The sequence below is a fragment of the Bos taurus genome, chromosome 24 (genome assembly GCF_002263795.3).
Source record: "Bos taurus isolate L1 Dominette 01449 registration number 42190680 breed Hereford chromosome 24, ARS-UCD2.0, whole genome shotgun sequence".
Lineage (NCBI taxonomy): Eukaryota > Metazoa > Chordata > Mammalia > Artiodactyla > Bovidae > Bos > Bos taurus.
In genome coordinates this window covers 32,252,826-32,277,415 of record NC_037351.1, presented here as the reverse complement: position 1 = coordinate 32,277,415, position 24,590 = coordinate 32,252,826, and the positions used below count along the sequence as shown (strand labels likewise).

At 37.2% G+C, this 24,590-nt stretch overlaps 1 protein-coding gene across 9 annotated transcripts in view; it reads left to right on the top strand.

Annotated features, from left to right (window-relative positions):
• The window catches only part of IMPACT (impact RWD domain protein), a 31,909-nt gene extending 8,955 nt beyond the window's left edge, over positions 1-22,954 (top strand). For 3 of the 9 annotated variants that reach the window (XM_010818780.4, XM_010818779.4, XM_059880817.1), the window contains 8 exons: positions 4,637-4,722; positions 8,157-8,279; positions 10,330-10,427; positions 14,110-14,183; positions 15,854-15,939; positions 17,414-17,504; positions 18,784-18,974; positions 20,234-22,954. In XM_010818780.4, the coding sequence (XP_010817082.2) occupies positions 4,637-4,722; positions 8,157-8,279; positions 10,330-10,427; positions 14,110-14,183; positions 15,854-15,939; positions 17,414-17,504; positions 18,784-18,974; positions 20,234-20,247 (763 nt within the window). In that variant the 3' untranslated portion in view covers positions 20,248-22,954. 9 annotated transcript variants of the gene reach the window in all.
• The last annotated feature ends 1,636 nt before the right edge of the window (positions 22,955-24,590 follow it).

Here is a 24,590-nt window from a genome sequence, read left to right as displayed (position 1 = left end):
GGAATTCCAGTTGAGCTATTCCAAATCCTGAAAGATGATGCTGTAAAAGTGCTGCACTCAATATGCCAGCAAATTTGGAAAACTCAGCAGTGGCCACAGGACTGGAAAAGGTCAGTTTTCATTCCAATCCCGAAGAAAGGCAATGCCAAAGAATGCTCAAACTACCGCACAATTGCACTCATCTCACACGCTAGTAAAGTAATGCTCAAAATTCTCCAAGCCAGGCTTGAGCAATACATGAACCGTGAACTTCCTGATATTCAAGCTGGTTTTAGAAAAGGCAGAGGAACGAGAGATCAAATTGCCAACATCCGCTGGATCATTGAAAAAGCAAGAGAGTTCCAGAAAAACATCTATTTCTGCTTTCTTGACTATGCCAAAGCCTTTGACTGTGTGGATCACAATAAAATGTGGAAAATTCTGAAAGAGATGGGAATACCAGACCCCCTGATCTGCCTCTTGAGAAATTTGTATGCAGATCAGGAAGCAACAGTTAGAACTGGACATGGAACAACAGACTGGTTCCAAATAGGAAAAGGAGTATGTCAAGGCTGTATATTGTCACCCTGTTTATTTAACTTATATGTAGAGTACATCATGAGAAACGCTGGACTGGAAGAAACACAAGCTGGAATCAAGATTGCCGCGAGAAATACCAATAACCTCAGATATGCAGATGATACCACCCTTATGGCAGAAAGTGAAGAGGAACTCAAAAGCCTTTTGATGAAAGTGAAAGTGGAGAGTGAAAAAGTTGGCTTAAAGCTCAACATTCAGAAAATGAAGATCATGGCATCCGGTCCCACCACTTCATGGGAAATAGATGAGGAAACAGTGGAAACAGTGTCAGACTTTATTTTTCTGGGCTCCAAAATCACTGCAGGTGGTGACTGCAGCCATGAAATTAAAAGACGTTTACTCCTTGGAAGGAAAGTATGTCCAACCTAGATAGCATATTCAGAAGCAGAGACATTACTTTGCCAAAAAAGGTCCGTCTAATCAAGGCTATGGTTTTTCCTGTGGTCATGTATGGATGTGAGAGTTGGACTGTGAAGGAGGCTGAGCGCCGAAGAATTGATGCTTTTGAACTGTGGTGTTGGAGAAGACTCTTGAGAGTCCCTTGGACTGCAAGGAGATCCAACCAGTCCATTCTGAAGGAGATCAGCCCTGGGATTTCTTTGGAAGGAATGATGCTAAAGCTGAAGCTCCAGTACTTTGGCCACCTCATGCGAAGAGTTGACTCACTGGAAAAGACTCTGATGCTGGGAGGGATTGGGGGCAGGAGGAGAAGGGGACGACAGAGGATGAGATGGCTGGATGGCATCACTGACTCGATGGATGTGAGTCTGAGTGAACTCCAGGAGTTGGTGATGGATAGGGAGGCCTGGCATGCTGCAATTCATGGGGTCGCAAAGAGTCGGATACGACTGAGCGACTGATCTGATCTGATCTCTAAAGAAAATGCTCTAAGAACAGAGAGGTCAGGGCCTAGAGTCAGGAAGCTGTGCCTGTCTGAAGTTTAATCAGGCTGATGTTAAGGGTGTCTTGGGCAGGCTTCTGGGGTCAGTTTTTGAAATAATGCAACCTCTTTCTCATCTGTAAAATGAGGATAATAGAATAATATCATTGTGAGGATTAAGTGACATAATTCATGTGATACATTTTAGCACTGTATAGTAGCAGCTCTCCTTTTTGTTCTTGTCAGAAGAGTCATCTCATCAAGTTTTGTCATTTTTAAAATGAGATGATGGAAACTCAGATCGAGTGAATTGTCTGAGGTTATGCAACTTTGTAGTACATTTTAATGAATATCTTTACCCTTAAATAACAAATATACATACTGGAGAATTAAAGGTATGAAAATTAGAGCCACAGGTCAAATGAGAGTCACAAGTAACTTGACTTTGTTTTGATCGTTCTGAACTGGATTATAGTTATTTAGATATAGTTAATCACAGTTATGTCTTGACTAAAATAGCAATTTTTAATCCAAGTTGATCTTTTATTCAATTTGAAACAAATTTGTTCTAGACTTTTTATATTTAGCTACTATACCACAACAATTTCATAAATTAAAAGCTTAGCATCTCACCATATAATGAGTATTCTCAGATTTTGCACCGATTTTTAGGATTCAGCAAACTTCCTCCAGGACCACTGCGATGCAGGAAAAGAAGGGCACAGGAGGGAGGACTCGAGCTTTTGTCTGTTTTAATTTGTTTTTGGTTCTGTGAGAAATTTCATTACAGTGAAGGTGAAAGTTTGAAAACCACCAAATCCTAGTCTGCATTTAAAAGATCTGAATAATCAACTCTTCTTTTAAAAAAGGGGGGGTTACAAACTACAGTCGTGAGAGAAAACACAAAAAAGCAGGAAGCAGTGACACCACACAAACCACCACCATCAGTGATAGAATTGGAGGTTCAAGGGAAAGAATTTTCATTTTCTTCAGGAAACCTTTCACATCTACTACAACTTCCTTAAACTGGATTTCAGTAAATCTAGTTAAATACTGGGGACAAAGGAAACAGTCAATAAATGATGTTAGATGGAGTGCTGTTGAATATTTTTCTTCAGGAAGCCATGGGCTAGAGGAGAGGAAATTTGGAGTTAAGGTTTAATGTCTTCTTCTTATTAGGAAAAATTAGTTATTAACTGCAGAAATTCTTCCAGGGCATTTTCCACTGTCCCTTCCCCCAAAAGTCCCCTAACAAAAATAACAAATCTGAATGTGAATATATATTCACAGAGAGATGATTTTCCTGTCTCAAAGGGGGCTGTAAAGATTAAGTGGAGTAACCAAGCATTTTCTACATCTTACATATGGTAGGTGTTCAATAAACACTAGATATTAGTGCTGCTCCTTTTGGTGGTGATGATGATGTGATGAATTCAATAGAATGGTGTTAGGAGATGGAGAGAATTACATAGAAAAGCATACAGTTTTAAGAACAATAATTGCAAGCACTGAGACAGGGGACCCAGTTTTCTCATTCACTGCTATACCCTCAGGGTTGCACATAGTGCTTGGTGTGTAAGGCGAGGCCCTTACAGATCTGTTGAGTGAATTAAGACAGGTCCACTTGAAAAGAGACTGCTTTTGTAAAGTAAGACAAGATGCTGTAAATCTGTTTTGTAGGTGGGGAAACTGAGGCAGTTCAAGTGTCTTGCTTGCCTAAGGGCACAGCTGCTTGCTAGGAGAGCAAAGTGATGTGGGCGACCTGAGCTCTGGAGTAAGTCTGCATTCCCATTCTCGCTCTGGACTTCTTACTGCTTATAAGACTGTCTTAGGCAAGTTAATTGATCTCTCCAGGTCTGCTTTCTCAACTGTACAATGGGAAAATAAGGCCTAGTCTGTTAGAAAATTATGAGCACTAAATGTGTTGCTATATCAATATATAATGTACTTTGGGCTTAGTATATATTCAATACATTTTACCTTTCTCTGTCTTTTATGGAGGAGAGAGGAAAGGAGTAGGAATTGTTTAAAAGCAACTCAACCAACGTTCTTAATTTTTAAAACTTTTCCAGTTGACTTTTGCCCTCTCTAAATAAGACAGGTTGCCAAAGAGCACAGAGGATCGTTTTAGTGCTCAGGGATTATGGGTGGAATGGGAGTGTTTGAGGGTACAAAATTATTTGAAAACAGTGTTGTTTTCTTCTGTATGCTTGTTTTGAAAGCTTCCTTTGGGTGCTGATGAGTGGTGATAAAGAGAGATAATGGTTTCAAGAGCAACTGTTAGAGGAAGGGGTAAGGTGTTATGAAGTAGTTTGGTGAGTTCCTTAAACACACATATTAACACATCTAAAATTAGTATCATTCCCTAAAAAATAGACACTTGGGCCTTTATTTTATTGCTGTTGCCATCATTTAACATAACTCTGTGGAAATGAACTATGACTTCTTTTTCTCAGTGAGCCTTTGAGATGGACTCAATTATCTGATGCAGCCAGACAGCTCTTTGGAACCGAAGTGAATTTGGGCAATAGAATATTATATCAAAAACAAAATAAGAATCTAAAGCTTTAAATTGCTTGTCTTTTAGTCTTGTAAATTGGCTTTCTTGGGGAGTTTCTAAAATGCTTTGTATTCTTAATTGTTGAAATAAGTATACAAAATAAGTGGTGTGAAATTGTTCAAAAAGTTGAGGAAAGCAAGCAGTGACTGGGCATCAGCACTACAGTTATATTCACTGACAGAAACAAAGTCATATTTATGTCTATCTTAATTCCGTTCAAGTTCAGAAATTCTCTTTCCCCTCTTTGGTTGTAGCTCTTCTACTTATTTTAAGTAAGCAATGTTAATTTGGGAGCCATTTGGGATTTTTAATATTGATATATTAAATATTCATCTACAAATGTTAGTAAATCTCATGTTTTTATAAATTTCCTTTTAAAAGGCATGGCTAGGGAATTCCCTGGTGGTCCAGTGGTTAAGATTTGGAGCTATCACTACAAGGGCCTGGGTTCAGTCCCTGGTTGGGGAACTAAGATCTCACAAACTGCGCAGCAAGGCAGAAAAAAAAAACACATGGCTAGAGATAATTTAATTTCTTAGATTATAAATATGTCTGTATTATCTTGAATTTGAGAAAGAATTTTTTTAATAACAATTTTTCCCCTGAATTTTGTTTAGCCAGAATATTGGTGAAAGTATTCTTTACTTGTGGGTGGAGAAAATAAGAGATGTCCTGATACAAAAATCTCAGATGACAGAACCAGGTATGTTTGAAAAACGTTATCATTGCTCTTTTAATTTACAGTAATTAAATTTTCATGTATATATTCTCACTGGAACTTTTAATATAAAGATCTATATGCTGTTTTATGGTTTTACATGATAAAATATATTCTCTGAAAAGTTCTTTACTCATGTAAATATGGTTATTTCTTTCAATAAGGTGCAGCCACTTTGGTTTCAGATTACAATAAGCTCTTACAGAGATAGAATTTTATGGTTAAAGAACTTTGCTCAAAAACCTTTGCTTTCTATGGCAATATTAACCATGTAACATTCTTCATGCATTATTGATATAAGTTAGACATTAGCTTCAAATGAGTGTTGCTGCTGCTGCTAAGTTGCGGCAGTCGTGTTCTGTGCGACCCCATAGACGGCAGCCCAACAGGCTCCCCCGTCCCTGGGATTCTCCAGGCAAGAACACTGGAGTGGGTTGCCATTTCCTCCTCCAGTGCATGAAAGTGAAAAGTGAAAGTGAAGTCGCTCAGTCGTATCCGACTCTTAGCGACCCCATGGACTATAGCCTACCAGGCTCCTCCGTCCATGGGATTTTCCAGGAAGAGTACTGGAGTGGGGTGCCTTATGTTTATAGAAAAAGAACTTTGGAAAACATGACCAATATTTAGGGTATAAAAAGTAACTTTGAAAATTGATTTTTAAATCGAGATAGAATTCATATACTATGATCATTCAGCTTTTAAAATGTATATTCAGTGGTTTTTAGTAAATTCCAAAGTTGTGCAGCCATCGCCACTATCTAATTTCAGAACATTTGACAATTAATATTTTGCTTTATTATTATTCTTTTGTTGAATCATAGGTACATAACAGCATAGAAGTTTCTTATGTTTTCTGTTTACTTTGCTAGTCTTTGCTCCAGTTACTACAAAAGACTTTACTTTTGTAAATAACTAAGTATGATTTTATTTCCAAATAGACTTTTATTGTTACACTGATAGAATTGTTTTCAGTTTGGGGAGAAGAAGGATTAAAGAACAACAATTCAATAGTCTGTTTACTAATTTTTAGAAGGTTATTTACAGGAAACCAATTATTGAGGATTCCCTTACCAAAATCAGTATACATTTGAAGTTGATAGAAATATATATTTTTTCAGAGCATTTTACAATTTTTCTATAGAAGCAAGTATTTTTACTGCTTCCATTAAAATCAAAGGGATAAATGGTCTGAAGATATTCCGATCATGGGACAGTATTTTTTGAAGTGTTTTCCTTGACTTTTTATGCTTCATGTTCTGTTTTGTGGCATTTCAGGGCATCTGAGAAGAGTGGTCTCAAAATCAGTTTTTGCCAATTCCACCACTCTAGAATGTGGGATACTTGCAAAAGTGTTATGTATACTAGTAGAAATGTAGAACTCCAATACTTTGGAATCACTCACCTCTTAGGAAGGTTTTTAAATTGTTGATTTTAATATGGTATTTTCCCTTTCCCACCTATATCTATAACTTAGTTTTGCCACACTTCAGTTTTTTGAGTTACTGATTTAGGTTGTATAATTTATAATTTTTCAAAATTTTCTTCAGAATTTTTTAATAAAAAATTTCTAGAGTTCATATTAAAAGGAAGTGATCATGATATCTCATGAGAATTTTCTTCTCCAGGGCACCCACTTGACAAGTAATTCATTTTTATTTTACTACTAATCTTCAGTATGTATTTATTCTTTATTATTTTAATTTTTCTACTATGGAAATATTAAATCTTGAAGTAGTTATTTACAACTGTTAAAAAATTCTGAACTAATTTTAGACTTACAGAAAAGTTGCAAAAATAGTAGAAATAACTGCTGTATCCCTCACTCTGCTTCCCTGAGTAACATCTTATATAACCATAGTATAATTATCAAGAACAGAAAGCAAGCATTGGTAAATATAATATAATAATATTTTCACTAGTGTTCTTTCTGCTGTTCTCAGATCTGGTCCAGGATTCTTTGTTGCATTTTTTCTCCTTACTTCCCTTTAATCTATAATAGTTCTCCATTCTTTCTTTGACTTTTATGACCTTTCGTGACCTTGAGTTTGTCCACTGTTTTCTCATGAGTGGAGTAAGACTAGGCATTTTGGCAAAAATACCACAGAAATGATACTGTGTCCTGCATAGCGTATGCACTATATCAAGGAGCTAATGATATCGATACGCTTCATTACTGGTGATATTTACCTTGATCCCTTGGTTAAGGGGGTACCTGCTAAATGACTCCACTATAAAGTTACTATATTAATCAAGTTTCCCAGAGAAACAGACCAATAAAATGTGTGTGTCTTATGTATGTATGTATGTGTGTGTGGATGTATCTATGTATTGGGTTGGTCAAAAAGTTTGTTTGGGGTTTCCGTAAGATGTGATAGAAAAACCTGAGTGAACTTTTTGGCCAACTCAACATTTATAGAGAGAGGTGAGGGGAAGGAAAGGTTGGGGACAGAGGGAGAGGTTGATTGATTTTAAGGAATTGGCTCACAAAATTATGGAGGCTTGAAAGTCCAAAATCTGCAAGGCAGGCTGACAGCCTGGAGACGTAGAGAAGAAATGATCCTGAAACTCAAGGCTGTGAGAGTTGTATGTTGGCAGAATTCCCTCCTTGTCTGGGGAGGTCAGTCCTTTTTAAGACCTTACGTGAAAAAAAAAAAAAAAGACCTTAACTGGTTGAGTCTCACTTGCATTGTGGAGAGCAATCTGCTTTATGCAAAGTCAACTGATTTGAATGTAGATTCCATCTAAGAAATACCTTTGCAGAAATACGTAGAACAGTGTTTGACCAAGTATCTGTGTACCATGGTCTATCTAGGTTGTCATATCAAATTATCACAGTTGATAAGTCTCTTGGGAGAGATACTTTGAGGCTGTGCTAATACCCTATTTGTCTTCAAACTTTCATCCCTCCACCCCCTGATTTTAGTATCTATTAGTGTATCTTACCAACAATATTTATAAACAATATAGTGTTGTAACAATATGGTGATTCTCACTTCTTTCTTTCCTTCTTGGTATGGTTAATTGGAATTGTATTGTGAGAACAAGATGTCTCTTCTCCACATTTATTTATTTACATTAGAATGAACTCATTTTATTTAGTGAGCTAAAATTCCATACTGTCATTATTTTGTTGCTCAAATTGTTCCAGATTTGGCCTTTCAGAATGCTCGCAGGTGGGCTCCTGTGTTCTTTTTATAAGCTCCCATCTTTTTCTGAACATTCCTTTACTCGCTGCAATCACAAGATGTCCCAGCCCATCTTACATCTTACATTTTCCTTGTCCCAACCTGGAGACAACCACTTGTAGGAACACTGGTTGATTCTGTTGAAGACTAATGTTTAGAGATCAAGACTCAAAGTTTTTTAAGTGTCATTTCTTACTGTCGTATGATCACTCATAATGTCTCATACCCACATAGGCCCAAACGTAAAGAAGAAAACTGAAGAGGAAGACGTTGAATGTGAAGATGATCTTGTTTTAGCATGTCAACCAGAAAATCAAGTTAAAACTTTGGATTTTGATGTCAGTGAAAATCGAACAGGTATAGTGAATGTTACTAGTTTATTTTGAGGACAGTAGTGATGTGGCTTCCCTGGTAGATCAAGTGGTAAAGAATCCACCTGCAATGCAGGAGACCTCGATTTGATTCCTGGGTTGGGAAAATATCCTGGAGAAAGGATAGGATACCCACTCCAGTATCCTTGGGCTTCCCTGGTGGCCCAGATGGTAAAGAATCCACCTGCGATGCAGGAGACCTGGGTTCAGTCCCTAGGTTGGGAAGATCGCCTGGAGGAGGGCGTGGCAACGCACCCTTGTGTTCTTACCTGGAGAATCCCCGTGGACAGAGGAGCCTGGCGTGCTTACGGTCCATGGGGTCACAAGAGTCAGACACAGCTGAGTGACTCAGCACAGCACAGGGTGGTAGCACTATGATTTGTTTTTGGAATGGTATAGAGATTTAGTAAACTGTTACCTTTTAAGGAATTCTTATTAATTTACAGAGAACTGGGTTATATTTTTCCTGCCTCTTGGTCATTTTGGTGTTTCCTAAGTCTATCAGAATAGTGAGGACAAAAATAGAAATTTAGTTTTTCTTTCTTTTTTTTTTTGCTATTAGAGTTTTGAATTAGTGATGGGAGAAATTGAAACTAAGAAAGCTATGTTAATGTTTTCAATTCATACCCTGTTTTTGTATTTTTAAAATCTTAGATCTACTGATGGCTCAGAGTTAAATTTTAGTCTGTGCTAACAAATATAAATACAGTAATTGAAGGTGCAACCACTGAACTAAAGCTAATGAAATGCCTTTAAGATTTTAGTTTTTGCTCCAATTTATTCCATAATCGAGTAGCATTCAACTTATGAATAGGTTGCTGTGATAAATAAGCTCTGTGTTTCTATCAGAAAGTATGTTCCATTTTAGTATTTTAAAATTTTGAATGATATCGTCAGTTCCTCAAGTGTCTTACAAAACCATGATAGACCAGAGAGGATGTTCATTTTCTTTGAAGATAGGGAGTTTCCTCTGCTATCATATAGTACCTTTTAAATAGTGAATGGAAATTTAAAGTTCTTGCATACTGTCCTAAAATTAGTGGAAGAGAGAGGACAAAGAAGTGAATGAGTAGGGGAAGAAGACCCAGGATACCTGCCCCTGCTTCACTCTGAGTAGCTCCCATTTTATTCATTTACATATTTGTGGATTTGGCATAGGATTTCTTTAGAGAAAGAAGATTCACTATTAAAAAGAATGAAAATCAAAGTCATAATAAATCACATCCAGTTCGTATTGACCTTAGTAGTGTACCAGTACAGTGGTCACAATCTTTTCAAAAAGAGAACACAACTGGGGGGAAGGTCAAACATCCTCCATAAACCTGGCTTCTTATCCTAGTCCTGCCGTAAACCAGAGCGGTGATTTGAGGCAAGTTATTTAAAATGCTCCAGAAATATTTTTATATGAATTAGTTGAAGTATTTCATCACTTGTAAGGTAAACTGGCTTGTAGAAATAGAAAAAAATTAATTGTTCTTAAGCTTGTTTAAAGGGCAGAATAACTGGAAATTAAGTACTCAATGGAATACCAATATGGTGTACTATTGATATATTGAATTCAATCCTATGAAGTCAGAACGGTTTTATTAACAGAAGGTACTATATTACAGCTGTACAAAGTGAAGTCATAGGTTTCCTAACCCAGAGGTCCATCAACAGTAAAATAAATAAATACTCCTTGTTAGCTGATCTTTTTGGTCTCAGGACTCCCTTATACTCTTAAAAGTTAGATATTCTGCCAACTTATACTATTGAAACAGTCCAGGATTTGTGTGCCAACCTGCCATTTTCACTGGGTGACCACTTAGCAGGTGAGAAGCATTTATAAGTCAAGTAGTTTTATCTTAATGTAGGATATATTGGGGGAACGTTTTACTTAAAATTGTAATTTAATAGACAACCAGTATTGGTTATTTGAGTTGATTGGCCATGTAATTTACATCTCTTTCCTAACTCCCTCCACTATACCATTTACCAGTTTTTCAGTATTTGTATGTAAGAATTTTAAAAAGTAACATAATTCTTTACATTTATAGAAATAGAAGAATTACCTCCAATTGATCATGGCATTCCTATTACAGACCGAAGAAGTACTTTTCAGGCACACTTGGCTCCAGTAGTTTGTCCCAAACAGGTAAATTTACTGTGTCCAGTTCACTTTGATGTTGTTTTACCAAAGTAATTCAAGCAGATGGTTTTGCAATAATATATTTGTTTTTGCTTTTAATTTTCATTCAAGATAAAAATTATTTGCTGATTTTTCTACCCCCAAATTATTGGGAATCATGGAATATTTATGATGACTGCTTTCAAAATTATATGCAGACTCTGATTAGGGCTTAACTAACGGATTTTCAAAGAAGAAAAAACTATTCTGGTGGTACAGAAAATTATGATGCTTTCAGTTCAGTTCAGTCGCTCAGTCATGTCCGACTCTTTGCGACCCCATGAATCGCAGCACGCCAGGCCTCCCTGTCCATCACCAGCTCCCGGAGTTCACTCAAACTCATGTGCATCGAGCGGTGATGCCATCTAGCCATCTTATCCTCTGTCGTCCCCTTCTCCTCCTGCCCCCAATCCCTCCCAGCATCAGAGTCTTTTCCAATGAGTCAACTCTTCACATGAGGTGGCCAAAGTACTGGAGTTTCAGCTTTAGCATCATTCCTTCCAAAGAAATCCCAGGGCTAATCTCCTTCAGAGTAGACTTGTTGGATCTCCTTGCAGTCCAAGGGACTCTCAAGAGTCTTCTCCAACACCACAGTTCAAAAGCATCAATTCTTTGGCGTTCAGCCTTCTTCACAGTCCAACTCTCACATCCATACATGACCACAGGAAAAACCATAGCCTTGACTAGCCGGACCTTTGTTGGCAAAGTAATGTCTCTGCTTTTCAGTATGCTATCTAGGTTGGTCATAACTTTCCTTCCAAGGAGTAAGCGTCTTTTAATTTCATGGCTACAGTCATCATCTGCAGTGATTTTGGAGCCCAGAAAAATAAAGTCTGACACTGTTTCCACTGTTTCCCCATCTATTTCCCATGAAGTGGTGGGACTGGATGCCATGATCTTCGTTTTCTGAATGTTGAGCTTTAAGCCAACTTTTTCACTCTCCACTTTCACTTTCATCAAGAGGCTTTTTAGTTCCTCTTCACTTTCTGCCATGAGGGTGGTGTCATCTGCATATCTGAGGTTATTGATATTTCTCCCGGCAATCTTGATTCCAGCTTGTGCTTCTTCTAGCCCAGCATTTCTCATGATGTACTCTGCATATAAGTTAAATAAGCAGGGAGACAATATACAGCCTTAACGTACTCCTTTTGTTATTTGGAACCAGTCTGTTGTTCCATGTCCAGTTCTAACTGTTGCTTCCTGACCTGCATACAAATTTCTCAAGAGGCTTACTCACTTGTTAAAAAATCATTTGTCTAAAAAAAAAAAAATCATTTGTCACATCACATGGGAGTTCTGTAAAACCTGGCCTGATTTGTTGTTACCCAAGTAGGGGGACAGTAGACAGACTGGTTGAGCCCAGTCTTTCCAACCTGAATTCCTTTTCCTTTCAGCTTTCTGATTTTAGGTGACCTGATAGCCACCAAAGGATATCATTAGGGAAACTTTTCAGTCAAAAATGGTATTCATAGTTCTATGTCTTTCTCAATCTCTTCAGCAGAATTGTTTTCTTCTTCCTTGCTGCTATAATCTACCCTAAACTTTATGAATGTAAGAGACAATTTCAGTATACCTATGAAGTTAAATTAACCAGAGAAGTCTTAGAATAAGCATCAGTCTTCTTCCCTTTGGTCTCTCCAAGTTCTTCTAAAGCCCTATGTATAGGAATATAATTTTTTGCACCAGGTTGCCTTTTAATTCTCTGTTAGTCTCTGGAAGAGGAAGTTCTTTTCTTCATTAATTTGTGATCGGGATAAGAGCTTCTGGCACAAGCTTCTGAGCTGTTCTCTCAGAAACCCTGTTTTTCCCTTGGCCATTACTTATAATCTTGTTGCCAGAGTCCTTAGACATTCTATTCTCAATCTCTTCATCCTGGATCCCTTTTCCATTTCTGATTATAGTCACTTAGACTTACAGGATCATAATTTGTGAGACCTGAAATAAATCTCAGAGGTCAGTGTCTACTTACTTTACTAATCAGGAATCTGAGTCTGAGAAACACAAAATTGCATTATTTCTGATCCAAATTGGTCTCCCCCCGTCTCTAACTCAGTCTTCCCTACCTCCAGTTTCATCTGTGCCTCTTGCCAACTGCTTTTCTGGAAGATCTGACCACGTGTCAGATACTCTTCCCCCACATACTCAATAATCTTTGCTGATTTCCTTTGGCTACAAGGAGAAATTCAGACACGTTATACAAGTCACTTCGTGATATGATCCTGCTTTAATCATCTGATACATCTGTCATTACATTCATACTCTGAACGCAGAGCTACATAAAACTGTTGGTCACTTTCTGAACCTTTCTCTTTTATGTCCCTGCTTAGGTTACCAGGATACCTACCTAAATTGGAATTTCAGATAAACATTATTGCATAGGTCATACTTAAAATAAAACTATTGTGGTTTATCTAAAGTTCCATTTCAACTAAGTGAGAGTCACTCAGTCATGTCTGACTCTTTGTGACCCCATGGACTATGTAGTCCAGGGATTTCTCCAGGCCAAAATACTGGAGTGGGTAGCCTTTCCCTTCTTAAGGGGATCTTCCCAACCCAGGAATTGAACCCGGGTCTCCTGCATTGCAGGCGGATTCTTTACCAGCTGAGCCACAGGGAAGCCCAAGGATACTGAAGTGAGTAGCCTATCCTTTCTCCAGCAGATCTTCCCGACCCAGGAATCAAACCCTGGTCTCCTGCATTGCAGGTGGATTCTTTACCAACTGAGCTATTAGGGAAGCCCAAAGTGAAAGTTGCTCAGTCATGTCCGCCTGTTTATGACCCCATGGGCTGTACAGTCCATGGAATTCTCCAGGCCTGAATACTGGAATGGGTAGCCTTTCCCTTCTCCAGGGATCTTCCCAATCCAGGGATCGAATCCAGATCTGCATTGCAGGCAGGTTCTTTGCCAGCTGAGCCACAGGGGAAGCCCAGGAGTACTGGAGTGGGTAGCCTATCCCTTCTCCAGCAGATCTTCCCGGCCCAGGAGTTGAACCAGGGTCTCCTGCATTGCAAGTGGATTCTTTACCAACTGAGCTATCAGGGAAGCCCCCAGTTAAATTTAAACATTGTTTATTTCTTCCTACTAAATCTGGTCCATTTGTACATGCTCTTTCCTCTGAAGGAATGACTTCTTCTTGCTCCACTCTACTCTTCCATTTTGATGCAGAATTGTCACTTATCTTTCAAATTCTGGCTCTTGTTAGGTCCTCTCTGAACCTTATTTCTTCCAGGGAGAGTTTAGTTTCATAAGTTTTGAAACATACCATTAGTCTGCACCTCTCACACTGGTAAATTTTCAGAGCCATTTCTAGAAATTCTCATAATCTCATTTAACTTTTTCTCTACAGTATGGGGGAAATTTCTTATATGCAAGTACCTTGGACATGGTTACTGCTCAGATATTTCTTGAAAACTGGTGCTCAAAAATTCTAGAACTTTTTTTTTATACCATTTAGAGTAATTCAGTTTTGCCCCTAAAATGAGGAGAAAACTTTGGAAATGGCTTTTTCAAAATGTAGTTGATTCTTTAAATAACTGTTAATTTCAGTTCAACAGTATGTATATCAATATGCTTTAAGATTTTTTTTTTAGCATTTACAGAGCAAATAAAAATATATATCAGTTTATTTATATTGTTGCTGCTTTTAAGGTGAAAATGGTTCTTGCCAAATTGTATGAGAATAAGAAAATTGCTAGTGCCACCCACAACATCTATGCGTACCGGTAAGTGATCATCAATCACTGCTTCAGCAATGTGCAGTTTGTTAAAAAAAAAAAAAAAAAGTGGGGAACAGATCCATGATTTAAAACAAACAAACAATTATGTGTTTTTTTTCCATTGTAAAAGTAATAATCATGTGTGAAATATTTGGAAACGGCAGGAAGAAAAGGAAAAGTTAACCGTTCTCTGCCATTCAGTGTAACTGATATTGTGAAATGTTTTCTGTCTTTTCTATGCAAAGTTTATTTTTTAATGCTTCATTCTAGTATCCAGGTTTTTCCTTAAGATAACAAAAGCATTTTTCCGTGTTGTTATATTGCTTTATAAACATTATTTTAATGGCTTTATCATATTTGGTTGAGGTTCCATACCACAATTTATTTAACCATTTCCTTTTTGTTTTAGTTTTTCATTTTTTAAAACTATTACAAAGAATAGTCCTGTGAACATCTTTGTATACTTTTTAGATTATTTTCTCAGGATAGGTTCTGGTTATTTCGTATTCTTTTTTGAAATGAAACAGAAGTAGGTAAAAAGGAAAAAATGAATAGATTCCTGGAAGTAGAATTATCAAAAAATGTGAACATTTTTGAAATTCTTAATCCATATTACCAAATTTTTTCTGAAGTTTTTTTTAAACCAATTTATGCTCCCGTTAGCAGTGAATTTAGAGTGCTTCTTTCATTACACATCTTTGAGTATGAAGGTTTTATACAAATCTCTGCAAAATTTGTTGTAAAGAGATGAAGGGTGTATTTTTTAAAATATTCAAATTTATACAGACTTAACATAGTTTAGGACTAAAATAGATCAGAATATAGACATAGGAATTCGATGTAAACTTAAAATGTGATAGAGACTATCTGTAAAATTTAGGCTATCTAAAATTCAGAAAACTCAAAAAAATTATCACTTTTGATTGGGGAGTTTTTAATATTACTAAGTCACATCCCGTTAAATGCCAAATCTTCTTAAAACCTATTTGTTACATAAGTCCCTACTTATTAGAGTATCAGGGTATAGAATTTTGGTGTTTTAGTGAGTTAGGGTCATCAATATAAAGTAGAGATTAGACTGTGCTTGCTCTCAGTGGTTAGAATGTGCTGTAAAAGTGTTAATAGGTATCATTCATTTAGTTCGCATCTTTATTGAGTGCCTACTCTGTGCACTCAATTTACATGAGTTAATTCTAATTATTTAAGTGATTGTGCCACTATAAAAAGGTGAACTCTTTCTAGATCACATCATTATTAAGTGGTAGATCTGATTTTGAGAATTTAATGCTATTTATCTCTTTTATTCTATTAATACATGGCTGTGTGGCTGCCCCTTCAACAATTACTGGACATGATATTGATTTTAAGTTATCTAAAAGTTAAATAATGTGCCGGATAGTGTATTTCAAGCCCCAGGTTTAAGTACTTGAGTATTTTTGCATATTGATGGTGATCAGTTATCACTTTTCACAGATGTCAGCTGACTGCATGTAGCAGCCCCTCCAAGTCACCCCCTTATATAATTGATATTTGGGAATGAAGGAGCTTAGCTTGTCATAATTGTGTGTCAGAGAAGACTAAGGTACAAAGTGGAGGCTTAAAGGACTCCACGGGGAGTTAAAGAAATAACTTGAATGTGGTCCATGGACTTTGTGTTGTGTGTTTTGAATGCTTAGGGTCCTTTTAAGGTTACTTCCTGGTTCTGGGGCTGTGTTCCTGCTTTGGCGTTATGGGGCACTCTTCAGGCCATTGGTCCACACAGGTATTGGATGCTGCATCATTGTCTTCCTGGCATGGGAGGAAAGGGTTAGTGAAAATGTCCATGGTACTTCTTTTTAAAATAAAACAAAACCTAACAGTACTGATTTATATAGTTAAATTTCTTCTTTTGTTCCTTAAAGTCAATCCCTGACTCCTTTTTACCTTAAAGTTGCCATATAAAATTTTGTTTAATAGTACTAACTTTCTTTTCTTGAAATCAGGCCAACTCTAAATAATAGTAGAGCTTGGTTCAGTGTGTGTGTGTGTGTGTGTGTGTGTGTGTGTGGTTCAGTGTGTGTGTATGAATGCGCGTGTGCTCAGTGGCTTCAGTCTTAGCCGACGCTTTGTGACCCCATGGACTGTAGCCTGCCAGGCTCCTCTGTCCATGGGATTTACCAGGCAAGAACCCTGGAGTGGGTTGCCATTTCCTCCTCCAGGGGATCTTCTCAACCCAGGGATCGAACTGGGCAGTAAATATTTACTGAGTAAATGAATGGATAAATGGATTGGTGGATGGATAGATGGATTGGTAGATGGAAAGATGGATGAATGAATGAATGAATATGATTGGTATAATAAAATTAATAAAGTTGACTTAGGTGTATAGATAAGGTAGTGTTTGGCTTTTTATCACAATAGCTGGAAAGATATCTTTGCTATATTTGCCTAGTCCTAGATAGAATATTACTATTTGTAGGGGCCTAAAAAATCCACTAGATGGCATATCTTAACTGGCACTGTTTTCTTTTTATACCTCTTACTTAGTTGCCAAGCTTATTCAACTATAGTGTAGCCCTATTTATTATCCCAGATGCTAACTTTCTAGATAATTTAAATGCGTAAAAACACTGTGACTTATTTCTGATACTGATATTTCTGATACTGATAACTATCCAGGGGGAAATTATGGAGAAAAATTAATCTTACAGTCCTTACAGTGGGGAAGATAAATGCTTCGTGGCTAGAATAAGATGTTAGAAAAGTATAAAATATTGACTTAGGTTGGTTTTAGCACCTCCATCTTTTTTAATGTACTTTTTGTCTCCTTCACTAGAGATTAGGCTCTCTGATTACAGTATACCACCTGTTTCCTTTATACCATTGTTAGTGCCTCTTATGTGTAATGTTCAGACAGCTGACTCTCAGTAAATGTTTTTTAGTGACTACTCTCTCTAATCTCAGCTTCAAGATTAAAAGAAGCAGAGAATGTCAGATGTGTAAGCTCACTTTCTGAAATTGTAGCATTTCTGATTCACAGGAAGTACCCTTGATTTTAACTTTCCAGAATATAGAAAGAGAAGCATATTGGATAGTAAATCATCAGTAAAAATATAACCAATATATATCAAGAAAGATTTTTTAAAATAAATATGCTAATTTTGGAAGTAAATTAATGGCAACAAGTATGAAGGGGTATAACTTTTATTACAGTATTTCAAGGTTTCAAAGTATAACACTGTGATATGGATTTCTAGAATATACTGTGAGGATAAGCAGACCTTCTTACAGGACTGTGAGGATGACGGGGAAACAGCAGCTGGTGGGCGTCTTCTCCATCTCATGGAGGTAAGTGTGAGTTAAACCCTGTCAATCCTGTTCTGTGAGCCGTAAAATTTCTCAACCAAACAGAGCTCCATTTAGGAATGAGTCAGTCAGTTATATGATATATATTGAGCCATATTTGGTTTTATTAGTAGATAATTTTTAAACATTGATTGAGAGACAATTTTGACCACTGGATATGGGGCAGAAAGCAAAAGGTTGATAACTTGTGCTGGGCTTTCAAGCTGTTCCAGTGATAGACAATAGAAGATTATCTACAGCTCTGGAAAAAGTTATCATTTTTTCTTCATGACAGTTTGCTCTCCTCTGTTTTCTCTGTTCTGTCTTTGTAAAACTCATGTTGGTTGGATATTGGACTTCTGGGTAGATCCAGAATGTTTCTTTTTTTTTTATTAAGTTGTCCATTTCATTGCTTTATGTTCTGAGACATTTTCTTGACTGCCTTCCAAAATTTCTGTTGAATAAAAATTTTTTTTTTTAGCAACCATATTTAATTTTCAGGAGTTCTTTCTTGTTCTCTGTTTTTCCCTTTTCATAGTGTGCTTGCTGTTCTGCTTTTATGAATGCAGTGTCTTCTAAAATTTTTCTGAGTATACTAGAGTTTCTTTTTGCAGATGTTTCCTTCCTTAAATTTCTCCTTGTCCATTTTAGTTTATCTTGTCCTTTCTCTTTCATGCTGCTGGATTTTCTTCATCTGTCTGGTGATGATTGAGTGCTCATTAATTTTAAGAATGGATTGATTTTTCCCCCCTAAGGTAGCTGCTGTAGTTTGTTCTGCCATTGGATGTAGTGCTTTGTTTTCTAACCAGGGCCTTCCCTTAATAGGAACTTTGTGGGGGTCAGGCCTGTAGACTGGTGGGCTTCATGTTAAGGGCAACATTTGACAAGTGTCAAACTGTGGCAGACCTTACCGGAAGGCACCAGCGATTACTCATACAGCCTCAGTTCTATCTAGCAGTTTGTGCAGAAGCAGGTTTTGTGTTGCTGTTTGACGTAGGAGTAGAAACCTGCCTAAGCTCAGCTATTCTGGTTGAAGTTACCAAGAACTGGAACCTACTGCATGGCCTCCCTTTCACTCTGACCGGTGGCCCCCAGGTTTGGGATTTGAGGACACTGGAGCACAGTGATTGTTTTCCACATTCCCTTCTCATTCTAACATCTGTCCCCTCAGTTGTTACTAATCTCACTCTGCTCACTCATGGTTATGCCATTAAAGTCAGGGGGAAATTTTATGTGCAATTTTATATGTGTGTATATATATATTTTTTTCATTTTTCTTTAGAACTCACATTTGTCCTTGTCCATATCTGTACATAATTATGCTTCTGAAAATAACAGATTTTGAATGTGAGAGATGTCATGGTGGTGGTATCACGCTGGTATGGAGGGGTTCTGCTCGGACCAGATCGCTTCAAACATATCAACAACTGTGCCAGAAATATTCTAGTGGAGAAGAACTACACAAATTCACCAGTAAGTGGTTACTGATACTGTATCTAAAGAGTGTCTCACTGTTGCCTGTGAGATTGAAAGAAAAACATGAAAAAGAAAATTAAGAGTGAATTAGAATGAGTGGCATATATTGGAAGAACCATTGAACTAGGAAACTAGAGGCTTAGGTTTTGGTCAGAACAATATGATTGACTCGTGTGATCTTGGGCAGATTGGTTCATCTCTTCAGACCTTAATCTCGTAGATTCATGGGGTTTTATAAAAACCTTAAGACCAGTCAGTTTCCACTCCCTAAAGCTGAGGCCTGTAGAACTTGTAGCTAATGCTACAGTGAACTGGATGGTCTTTAAAAACATCCATAAAATTCTAATATTCTCTGTTAGTGTCAAAGCATATCCCCTTTTCCCTGGCATGCCTTTAGATGCCTTCTCCCTTCATATTTTGAGGTTTTTGTTTCATATTTCAGATACATTCATATCTAATTCATTTAAATTTTGCTGCCTTACTTTGAAAAATAAACAGTAGATTAAAAAACATTAAGGGGAATTCCCTAGGGGTCCTGTGGTAGGACTGTAGGCTTCCACTGCAGGGACATGGGTTCAGTCCCTCAAGCTCTGCAGCATGGACAAAATATATATATTCACAGAAAATAATAAAATTCTCCAGGCAAGAATACTGGAGTGGGTAGCCATTCCCTCTCTAGGTGATCTTCCTGACCTACGGTCTCCTGCACTGCAGGCAAATTCTTTACTGTCTGAGCCACCAGGGAAGCCCAATAAAAAAGTAAGCTTATAAATAATATTGAAATAACTCAAATATAAATCTGTTAGATAACTGAGATAAATGTTTTCTTTGATTATCCTTGATTGTTTTGGAAATATTAAAATAGAGTGTGATAAGTGAAAGAGCCCTATAAAACGGAAAGATGGTACATATGGAAGTAATTACACTTTCACTATTCTGCGTATTCTATATGACTAGATTGAAGATTCCTAAGTGTAGGGATTTAAGATTCCTAAGAGCTTCCCTGGTGGCTCAGAGGTTAAAGCGTCTGCCTGCAATGCGGGAGGTCTGGGTTCGATCCCTGGGTCGGGAAGATCCCCTGGAGAAGGAAATGGCAACCCCCTCCAGTATTCTTGCCTGGAGAATCCCATGGACAGAGGAGTCTGGTAGGCTACAGTCCATGGGGTCACAAAGAGTCGGGCACAACTGAGCGACTTGACTTTCACTTTCACTTTTCAAGTGTAGGAAGATACTACATTAATTTACGTCTTTTTCAGGAGGAATCATCTAAGGCTTTGGGAAAGAACAAAAAAGTAAGAAAAGACAAGAAAAGGAGTGAACATTAACATCTGAAACTATATGAAAGGTTAATTTGCATATAATTATATACAAATTCCATGGTCATCCAAGAATATATTGTGCAGAGAGAGAATCCTGGACTGTTCAAGTCAGCCAATTCATTGTGAACACCAGCATATTTTTTGTTCTTTGGTTATATCATCTGCCAATATAGAGAACTTGTGATATTTTCATGTGTGTTTCAGGCTGATTCAGAAGGATTAATTTGAAGTTAATCACCACTGCATCTAATTTTAGAAGGGTAACAGTTGCCCAGGGCAGTACCTGAGTTAACTGTCCATTTCATTACATGTCAAGTGCCTTTGTTAGGTGGGGAACAAGTGTCTCTAGAGGAACATGAATACCTGATTTCTCATCATTGGGATTCTCATTTTGTTAAGTGAGTATTACCTTTTACTGTTCTTTATGGTTTATTGGACTAGGGGCTCACTGAAGATTGATCTTCAAGAGTTTCTTCTTGTGATTTTAGTTCATAAGTCCGTCACCTTTCATCTTATATTGTTCATCATGGCGTAATGGATTAAGTGAAAATCCAGGAGTATACACCTGCAGTTAATGTGCTGAAGTGATAATTCATCTAACAGATTTGTTAGCTTAAGTGTTATGCCTCAGTTTTCTGTTGCAAATTGGTGTTTGTGAATTTTCAAAGTGATTTTCTAGTCTCTACTTTTTTGGTTAATTCTTGTACTGTTAAGCAATAAATATGGTGTGCCAGTAGTCTCCTCCCACCGCTGAAATGTATTGGTGTAATAGTCTGGTTTCTTCGAACAACCTGGAAGTACTTTTCTTGTGATCTTCATTGAGGAGTTAGAACTGTGCCACAACTGTGCTGGGTTAACGGGGCATTTGTGGAATGGCATAGAGGTGGCAGGACACCGCTGCTGCAGAGTGGCGGTGTGCCGTGTAGTTCTGTGAATGCGGCGCACTTTTCCTGTTCATACTGCAGCTATCTTTCTCAACTCCATGATTTGTGGAGAGAAGGAACGAATCTTTGATGGGAAAAACAGAGAAAAATCCCTCTTTTTTCCCCCCCATTCTTATAAAATCTTCCTTTCATCAGTTTTTTATAAAAGTTGCTTTTTTCATTTGCAAGTTGTACAGTTTACCACTACTGCTGCTGCTACTGCTAAGTCGCTTCAGTCGTGTCCGACTCTGTGCGACCCCATAGACGGCAGCCCACCAGGCTCCCCTGTCCCCGGGACTCTAGGCATTTAGAAAATAAATTTATCTGTGAGGTATTATAAGTCATTAACTATTCCCTTTCAGATAATAGTTGTAAGCAACTATTAAAAATTATTAGTTAGTCACAGATTTGCCTGAAATTCTCTTCCAAAGAGAGGGAACAGAAATAAGGAAGCAGTTTGGAATGGTGCTGGAGCATGGAAAACATCAAAGAAAGGTGGACACACTGTTTTTTTTTCTATTCTCTAATGTTTTAATTTTAGGAGATCCAACATCTTGACTTGGGATTTTTAATTAGAATTTAGTAAACTGCTTTACTCTAGAATGGATTCTGAGAGGTAAAATCTAAATTACGTTTGTTGTCAGTGTGTTTAATTGTTGTAACCCATATTTATTTAAAACATTTACCTCAAATTCCTTGAAAAAGTATGTTTTATGTATTAACTGTTAAAGAACTTAAAGGCTATTAACATTAAAATGATTTTACAGTTTTGGCCTGTCAAAACCTGTCAAAGAAGATAAAAAACAGTAAGAACTGGTGCTACAGAAAAATGTGAGTTAATTTTTCTGCAACACCAAATTTGAATTTCTTTCTAGCTGTTTTATCTAACATTTATTTACATCTTTATGCTGCTGCTTCTAAGTCACTTCAGTTGTGTCCGACTCTGCGACCCCATAGACGGCAGCCCACCAGGCTCCCCCGTCCCTGGGATTCATCTTTATAGAAAACCTTTTAATCTCTGATCCCATTTTCCCTTACTTAACAGCAACAACAACAACAACTTATTTTTGCTTCTTTTATTAACCACATTTTCCAGACTAAAAAAACTCTAATATCCTTTGCCCAGTAAAAAGGAGAGATCCAGAAGTCTCCAGTTATGGAACCTGAGTTATTTCACACTCTTCATTATGGACCCCTAACTAGTTATAGTATCCTTTTGTCTATTTAAAATTTCTCTCTATTAGAAGGTTTTCAAATTCTCCAAATAATAATTTTCTATAGCCAGATCTATGCTGTGGCATATTTTATAGTATATTGTGTGAGTTAAAAATATTCTCCATATGCCAGTATGAAAGAGCCAGTAGCATCTACTTTTTAAATGGAATAGCAGTATGATTTGGAGGTATATATCATGATACAGAGCCTATTTGAAGAGAAATTATATCAAATTGATCACAACCAAGGAAGAATAGCATGAAGCAGATACTGTTTGGAAGGCAGGTAAAATTTATTGTGAAAATTCTATAGCCACTTGTAATTCCACTGTCTAGAGATAACGTTATTAACATTTGGTATGCTTCAATTTTTTTCCTATGCATGATTTTGTATATATGGCTATTTTTCTTTCCATAAAAATGGTATTAAACTGTATATACTGTTTTGTATCTTGCATATTTCATATAGAGGTATATTGTTAACATTTTCCCATGTCAATAAATATTCTTCTATGGCTTAATTTCTTATGGCTTTGTCATATTCTATATTCTGGGCACATCAAAATTTACTCACCATATAGTAAAAACTAGTTTCCAATAATTTAGGTTTTTTTCCAATTTCTCACTATTATAAACTATTAAGGGTTCTGTGCCAGATACGGGGATGAAGACCAGATACATATTTCTAACTATAAATACAATACTACAACATGTAAAAACCATTCTTAACTCAGGAGGCAAACTATGGTTTGTGATCCATACTTTGCCAACCCTTCGTATAGACCCAAGTAGAAAGAGAAACAGGCAGGTCAAAAGTATAATGCTAACAGATGAGATTTGGGTCTCTGGACCTAGAAAGAAATTTGTTTGTTTTTTCCATTTAACCCAGATTTTGAGTTGCGTACTGTTTAGGGGCATGATAAAGTTAATTCATATGATCAGGATGCACAAAATGGAGGCTGCCCCAGTGGCCTGTCCCATGTCACAAATCTAAACCTAAGTCAGCCTGGACTGTCCAGAAAGCCTAACTTACACCAATCACAATGCTCCAACTCAGTTTAGCTAGCTTACCTTGCCCGAGAAAATAGGGCCTGTTCACCTTAGAAGGTAATTCCTGACCTCCTAGCCAATCATGTCATTCCTGCCTTGCCTCTTCTAATCCCTATAAAAATAGCACTTGCCCAAAATCTCTCAATAAGGGTGCTCTGCTGCTTGCCAGGCACTGCACTCCACCAATCCATGGACTGTTCTTCCTTGAATAAAGAACATCAAACTCATTACCAAGTTGTATTATTTTTGTCATTTGACAGCCAGACATACCTCACAAGTACATGTTTCTAAATCAAGTAGATTTGGAAGCCAGAGTTAGCTTTAAATTTTGCTTCCACTGGGCATGGAACCATCTTGTAACTTGTCTGTTACTTCTTTGAGCCTTATTTTTCTCATCTGTAAAGTGGGACTGATAATCCTTCCTCATAGGATTTTGGAGGGTTGAATAAAATGAGATAATGTGTGAAGTGTCACTAGTGTAAAGTTTCACACAAAGTGGGAGCTCAGTAGTTGGGTTAATATATTTTTGTAAAAAAGTCAGATTTGTCTGTAATCAGTAAGATCTTGGTACTGACACCTGAATATGCCACCCTAATATATCTCTGGCACATTGAGTTACTTTGAGCTGATTTTTTTTTTTTGAAAACTGCAAACACAGCAGAAGCTCTGAAAACAGGGTAGGAGTTACCTTTTTGTAAGCGAAATCTACATTCATGAAGAAAATTTACATTAGAAGGGTGACCTATACCCGGAAGAGAGCTTTACCAGATAAAACTTTTTAACCTGAGATTTATCTGCCAGCAGGGCAATTTTTGCTGAGAAACTTCCTTCTCTCACCTTCCTGTAAATTGCCTTTTCCCCACCCCGTACTCCCCAAATCTTTCCTTTGTATTTAGCTGAGGATGGTATTTAAAGTAGTGGCTTGGTCCATCTCAGAAAGTTTTACCCTTTTTTTTTCCTGGTTATCTCCAGTGTATACATGCAGCATAGTGTTAATAAACTGTTTTCTCTTGTTAATCTGTTTTTAGCCAAGAATTCAGAATGGTAGAGGGAAAATCTGTTTTCCTCTCCTACACTGCAAAGGGGCATGAAAAGAGCCTCTCATGA